The sequence below is a fragment of the Gymnodraco acuticeps genome, unplaced genomic scaffold, assembly GCF_902827175.1.
Source record: "Gymnodraco acuticeps unplaced genomic scaffold, fGymAcu1.1, whole genome shotgun sequence".
NCBI classification, from domain to species: domain Eukaryota; kingdom Metazoa; phylum Chordata; class Actinopteri; order Perciformes; family Bathydraconidae; genus Gymnodraco; species Gymnodraco acuticeps.
The window spans coordinates 18,798-26,670 of NW_022991237.1; the positions used below are offsets into that span (position 1 = coordinate 18,798).

The 7,873-nt window shown below is 47.3% G+C and overlaps 1 protein-coding gene across 1 annotated transcript; it reads right to left on the reverse strand.

Moving 5' to 3' along the window:
- Positions 1-4,572: 4,572 nt before the first annotated feature.
- Positions 4,573-7,863, reverse strand: pex11b (peroxisomal biogenesis factor 11 beta; the record flags this gene model as incomplete). The annotated part of the gene is given in 2 exon segments (XM_034239445.1): positions 4,573-5,823; positions 7,662-7,863. Coding segments are annotated over 2 exon segments (584 nt in total), but the record flags the coding sequence as incomplete, so codon positions are not given.
- Between the last annotated feature and the right edge of the window lie 10 nt (positions 7,864-7,873).

Below are 7,873 nucleotides of genomic sequence, written 5' to 3' on the forward strand. Positions count from 1 at the left end.
GCTCGAGTCCTGTGATTTGTTCCTCTCGTGCCCTTGTGGTCCCTGACATTCTGACGGTGTAGTCGTGGTTAAGGTGACACGTTCAAATCAGAACAGAGAATTCACAAGACATGTGCTGCCGCCACGAGGTGACAGTGGCGTGCCAAACCAATTCTGAAGATCTCTACCCCAGAACCATGTATGTATTTAGCTGGTTCTGAGAGAATAATCAACATGATGCATAACAAGATACAACAGGCAAAGCACCATAACACCTCTCTCAGCTGATCCAACAGGCAGGAACATAGAACCATAGCACCTCTATCAGCTGATCCAACAGGCAGGAACATAGAACCATAACACCTCTATCAGCTGATCCAACAGGCAGGAACATAGAACCATAACACCTCTCTCAGCTGATCCAACAGGCAGGAACATAGAACCATAACACCTCTATCAGCTGACACCAACAGGCAGGAACATAGAACCATAACACCTCTCTCAGCTGATCCAACAGGCAGGAACATAGAACCATAACACCTCTCTCAGCTGATCCAACAGGCAGGAACATAGAACCATAACACCTCTATCAGCTGACACCAACAGGCAGGAACATAGAACCATAACACCTCTCTCAGCTGATCCAACAGGCAGGAACATAGAACCATAACACCTCTCTCAGCTGATCCAACAGGCAGGAACATAGAACCATAACACCTCTATCAGCTGACACCAACAGGCAGGAACATAGAACCATAACACCTCTCTCAGCTGATCCAACAGGCAGGAACATAGAACCATAACACCTCTATCAGCTGATCCAACAGGCAGGAACATAGAACCATAACACCTCTCTCAGCTGATCCAACAGGCAGGAACATAGAACCATAACACCTCTATCAGCTGATCCAACAGGCAGGAACATAGAACCATAACACCTCTCTCAGCTGATCCAACAGGCAGGAACATAGAACCATAACACCTCTATCAGCTGACACCAACAGGCAGGAGCATAGAACCATAACACCTCTATCAGCTGATCCAACAGGCAGGAACATAGAACCATAACACCTCTATCAGCTGACGCCAACAGGCAGGAGCGTAGAATCATAACACCTCTATCAGCTGACACCAACAGGCAGGAGCATAGAACCATAGCACCTCTATCAGCTGATCCAACAGGCAGGAACATAGAACCATAGCACCTCTATCAGCTGACACCAACAGGCAGGAGCATAGAATCATAACACCTCTATCAGCTGACGCCAACAGGCAGGAGCATAGAACCATAGCACCTCTATCAGCTGACACCAACAGGCAGGAGCATAGAATCATAACACCTCTATCAGCTGACGCCAACAGGCAGGAGCATAGAACCATAACACCTCTATCAGCTGACACCAACAGGCAGGAGCATAGAATCATAACACCTCTATCAGCTGACGCCAACAGGCAGGAGCATAGAACCATAACACCTCTATCAGCTGATCCAACAGGCAGGAACATAGAACCATAACACCTCTATCAGCTGATCCAACAGGCAGGAGCATAGAACCATAGCACCTCTATCAGCTGACGCCAACAGGCAGGAACATAGAACCATAACACCTCTATCAGCTGACGCCAACAGGCAGGAGCATAGAACCATAGCACCTCTATCAGCTGATCCAACAGGCAGGAACATAGAACCATAGCACCTCTATCAGCTGATCCAACAGGCAGGAGCATAGAACCATATCAGCTGATCCAACAGGCAGGAACATAGAACCATAGCACCTCTATCAGCTGATCCAACAGGCAGGAACATAGAACCATAGCACCTCTATCAGCTGACGCCAACAGGCAGGAGCATAGAACCATAACACCTCTATCAGCTGACGCCAACAGGCAGGAGCATAGAACCTCTATCAGCTGATCCAACAGGCAGGAGCATAGAACCATAGCACCTCTATCAGCTGATCCAACAGGCAGGAGCATAGAACCATATCAGCTGATCCAACAGGCAGGAACATAGAACCATAGCACCTCTATCAGCTGACGCCAACAGGCAGGAGCATAGAACCATAGCACCTCTATCAGCTGATCCAACAGGCAGGAACATAGAACCATAGCACCTCTATCAGCTGATCCAACAGGCAGGAACATAGAACCATAGCACCTCTATCAGCTGATCCAACAGGCAGGAACATAGAACCATAGCACCTCTATCAGCTGATCCAACAGGCAGGAGCATAGAACCATAGCACCTCTATCAGCTGACGCCAACAGGCAGGAGCATAGAACCATAGCACCTCTATCAGCTGATCCAACAGGCAGGAACATAGAACCATAGCACCTCTATCAGCTGACACCAACAGGCAGGAGCATAGAACCATAGCACCTCTATCAGCTGATCCAACAGGCAGGAACATAGAACCATAACACCTCTATCAGCTGACGCCAACAGGCAGGAACATAGAATCATTACACCTCTATCAGCTGATCCAACAGGCAGGAGCATAGAATCATAACACCTCTATCAGCTGATCCAACAGGCAGGAACATAGAACCATAACACCTCTATCAGCTGACGCCAACAGGCAGGAACATAGAATCATTACACCTCTATCAGCTGATCCAACAGGCAGGAGCATAGAATCATAACACCTCTATCAGCTGACGCCAACAGGCAGGAGCATAGAACCATAGCACCTCTATCAGCTGATCCAACAGGCAGGAACATAGAACCATAACACCTCTATCAGCTGACGCCAACAGGCAGGAGCATAGAACCATAGCACCTCTATCAGCTGACACCAACAGGCAGGAGCATAGAATCATAACACCTCTATCAGCTGACGCCAACAGGCAGGAGCATAGAACCATAGCACCTCTATCAGCTGACGCCAACAGGCAGGAGCATAGAATCATAACACCTCTATCAGCTGACGCCAACAGGCAGGAGCATAGAACCATAGCACCTCTATCAGCTGATCCAACAGGCAGGAACATAGAACCATAGCACCTCTATCAGCTGACGCCAACAGGCAGGAGCATAGAACCATAGCACCTCTATCAGCTGATCCAACAGGCAGGAACATAGAACCATAGCACCTCTATCAGCTGATCCAACAGGCAGGAGCATAGAATCATAACACCTCTATCAGCTGACGCCAACAGGCAGGAGCATAGAACCATAGCACCTCTATCAGCTGATCCAACAGGCAGGAACATAGAACCATATCAGCTGATCCAACAGGCAGGAGCATAGAACCATATCAGCTGATCCAACAGGCAGGAACATAGAACCATAGCACCTCTATCAGCTGATCCAACAGGCAGGAACATAGAACCATAACACCTCTATCAGCTGATCCAACAGGCAGGAACATAGAACCATAGCACCTCTATCAGCTGACGCCAACAGGCAGGAGCATAGAACCATAACACCTCTATCAGCTGACGCCAACAGGCAGGAGCATAGAACCATAACACCTCTGTCAGCTGATCCAACAGGCAGGAACATAGAACCATAGCACCTCTATCAGCTGATCCAACAGGCAGGAGCATAGAACCATATCAGCTGATCCAACAGGCAGGAACATAGAACCATAGCACCTCTATCAGCTGATCCAACAGGCAGGAACATAGAACCATAACACCTCTATCAGCTGACGCCAACAGGCAGGACCAGGAAGACAAAACACTGAGCACAGCAGCAAGGCTACAGGTGCCTGAGCTCAGAGGGCAGTGTCACTACCCGATCTGCAGTGCGCATATGCGAGATGGTCCGCCATATTTGACAACTACATAAGTATGTCAGAATAAGTGAGAAATGAATTTATCTTCTGTTAGACAGCTATCATACTGAATAAATATTTACTGAAAAATGTATGGCATATAGCTGTCTAACAGAATTTAAATCCATTTCTCACTTATTCTGACAATGTACTTAACCCCAAATAAAAGAACCCAATAAAAAGAGTTGTTAAATAATAGTGAAGTCACGTTGTAATAACAATAACTCATCTCTCTCGTGTTTTCCTTTTGTGATTTGCTAAAAGCCACTGTGTCAAGTGTCCTACTTGGGTTGCCGTATGGAGTTGTCCAATATGGCGGACCATCTCGCACATGCGCACTGCAGATAGGGCAGAGCGGCACATCGGGTAGTGACAGGCAGTACACACTGAGCTCAGTGAGGGCAGTACACACTGAGAAACTGGGTCAAAGTTATGGGCCTAGGACAATATTTCCCCAACATGAACAACAGATCCAAGTTGAAACCTGCAGATGCAGTAGATAAGCCTAGCAGGTGTAGTAAATAAGTGCAGTGGATAAGGCTAGCCGGTGTATTCAAATGTGATCTGGAGAAAAACATAAATATATTTTCACTGCAAATCAGAATAAACATGTTTGTATTGGAGTTCTGACTTGCTAACGGTAATGTGATTGGGATTTTCCTTCAGTTTATACCTCGGTAACGAATTGAGGATGTCATACATCGTGCAGTCTTAACCCTCCCCCTTCCAGGTCCATTCCTAAACATACAACAAGCAGGAACCACTCATTTACTGATTGCATATTTAACTGGACCAAAAGGCTAAGACACCAAAACATTTTTAAATTAATTTTATTTACACACCCAAATATCAGAAATGACAAATAAGCCTCGGGGCTACACCATCAGCTTAGATCCCTATCTTACACGTCATTTAGACTTTTCTTTTTTACAAAATGTATGTTAAGAACCGGCCATGCACATTCAGATTCTATTCCAGGTTCATGTTGCATTAATAAAGCAGCTCTGTATATTTCAATCTCTTCAGAGTGCGGTGCAGGGGAGGCTTTGCCACAGACCCTTTGGTGGTAAACCATAGTTAGCTTTTGATAGTGATCAGTGTGACATAGCAGTCAGCTTTGTGGAAGCAGCACCACGCCACACACCTGACCATCAATGACGTGAAGTCACTGCAGCAATGTGAGAGAATCAGAGTTCGTTTTTATGGGGTTAGGTTGCTGCATCTGTATCTCACAGGACTATTCATACCATGTAGAATGATGGTAAAACAAAGCCAGTCAAAAGTGTCCTCCAAGTTACGTGTCATGGTTGTGAAACAGGACGGGGGGCTGTGTATTCTTCCAGATAGCAAATGTGTTGATTAGGATGAAGGGTTTGATTCCGTGACAGAACCCTATTAAACGCTTCTATTGGCTATGGCTCCAACACATTGTATCAAAGTCAATTTCACTTAATTGTATGTGATAGGCTCAGGGGCGGGACATCTTGTGACGGCCAGCCAACCAATCAGAGCAGACTGGGCTCTGGTTTCAGACAGAGAGTGAAAAGAGCTGCCTCAGCAAGGGCAGTATAATATGTATGGGAGGGGGGGGGGGGGGGGGTCTGTGCCTCACACCTGACGCTGTGATAATTTCAAACATGCAGGCAGGAAGTGAAGCAGAGTTAGTCATATCAGTTTCTGGGTTCAGGGCTTGAGCTTGAGCCAGGGGTGGAGGATGGTGGCGATGGAGAGGAGGGAGGAGGTGAGGCCGCAGGCCCCCACGAAGCCGGACCCCGTGGGGCGGATCCCCAGCCGGTCCAGAGGGATGAAGATATCACACAGGGTCTTCAGCAGGTCCAGCAGCAGGGGGGGGTTGCTGTACAGCACCGTCACCAGCAGGTGGAGCTGTCTGCTGAGCCACGGCAGAGCCTCTGGGGCCGGGGAGGGGGGGTCAGCAGACAGGGAGGGGCTGGGCTGGGCTGAGGGGGGGGATTTGGAGGCTCTGTAGCGGGCTTCTCTATCCATGAGGAGGTGCAGCTCGTACACATCTCGAGTCAGGTTCAGGATCAGTGTGAAGAGGTAGTACCTGCACACACACACTGTCATTACACACACACCCTCATTAACACACTCAATCACACACTGTCAAACACACTGTCATTAGACACACACTGGCCCTTTCTCATTTCATCAATTCCCCCTCCTCGACTCCTCGACTCCTCGGTCCTCCGGTAGTGACCCGGAAATGGATTTCAGCGCGCCATGTTGAAGGACATCTCATTTCTCTAAATGCACATCGAGCATCGAGCATCGAGCGTTGAGGAGGCTCTCTGGAGGAGCTATAACCGAGGAGACACTGATGGTTCCTCCACGGCTCCTCCAGGGATGCATTTCCGGGAACGGTGGAGGCGTGACGCACGGCCGGACTTATCTCAGCCAATGACAGCTCTGCATGCATCCCCTGGATATTATTTTAGAAACTGCTTTCATCGCGTCGCGATGTTTCCAGAGAGAACAGCTGTGAGGTCCGTGCAGAAAGCAGAGCAGTGTGTATAATATATATCACTCAGTATAACAGGCCTACTCTCTTTATTTGCTGTAGTTTAGTAGATATCTACAAACAAAGAGTCGATATTTGTCTAAAACCATTTAGTGCTTCACAAAATAAAATACACAACGGCTGTAGCCTGATTATATGCTTTAGGAGCAGTAGGTGTGTGTGGTGTGGTGTGTGTGTGGTACAGTGTGTAGGTGTGTGTGTGGTACAGTGTGTAGGTGTTTGTGTGTGTTGTACAGTGCGTAGATGCAGCGGACAGACAGGTCTCAGTTGGTTTGGTGTCCTCTGCTTACTTTCAATACTTGTAAATAAAACTTTTTGCCCTTAATTTAATCTCCTCATTGTAGCGACCAGAGAGGGGGGGGGGGGGGGGGGGGGGGGGGGTATATCCAGTCTCTGACTCTCTGACTTGTCTGATTCTGAAATTGTATATATTTATATATATGTGTGTCTGTGTGTGTGTGTGTGTGTGTGTGTGTGTGTGTGTGTGTGTGCGCATCTGTAGCCTGTTATTGTCTCATTATACCGCACTGTGAATGAATCAAAGTAAATATATAAGTCGTCATGAACACATCTGTCCATCAGACAGAGGGCTGCTGTGCCTCCTGTCATCATTAATGGACGTCTCTTTAAAATGACCGCTCAGAGGAGAGGATTTCTCATTTCTCTAACCGCCTGCTGCTTCCCCTCCTCTCTCCTCGACTCCTCGGCTCGCATCTCCTGTGGGCGGGACTAAGTCTTGAGGATAGGAGTCGAGGAGGGGAAATAGATCAATGAAAAAGGGCCACTGTCATTACACTGAACATTGTTAACACACAGTTGTTAAAATCCTTATCATACAAAGTCGTTAATACACACTTTCATTGAAACATTGTTATTAACACAAACTGCCATTAACACACATCAATAATAACACACACACACTTTCATTAAAGCACACCGTCATTAAGTCAAACTCAATAACCCACACACATCATCGATAACACACACTTGCATTAACACACACTGTTAATAACACAGACTACAGTTAAAGCACACTGTCGTTTATATCATTAACATACATCGTGGATAACGCACACACACTTTCATTATTACAAACCATTGTTAAGACAGTCTTTAGCACACACGTAAAAATGTAAGTTACAGTCATTAACACACACGGATTAACACACTCCGTCGGGAACATTGTGTCATTAATGCACATGGTTTTTAACACCCATGTGTTTGATCAGGATATTAGGGGATGTTTCTGTACATTAGTTTCCTATCTCATCCTTTCTTTAGACAGCAGCTGACTTTAAGCAGCACAAACACGGTTCCAATAACATGCATTTGTCATTAAACATCCCATTCAAGAAGACGCCCACCTGAAAGATCTCTGGCTCCACTTTTGCAGGTCCACTTCGGGGACCAGGCCCGTCTTCCCGGCCCACAGGATGTTGTCACAGGCAAAGTACATGGCTCTGTTCAGATGGCTGATGGTCAGGCACAGCCTCAGAACTCCGTCAGACAGGTGGATGGCCCTCTTGGCAGCCTCCAGCGCCTCCACAGAGTTCCCCAGACGCAGCACTGCGGGGGG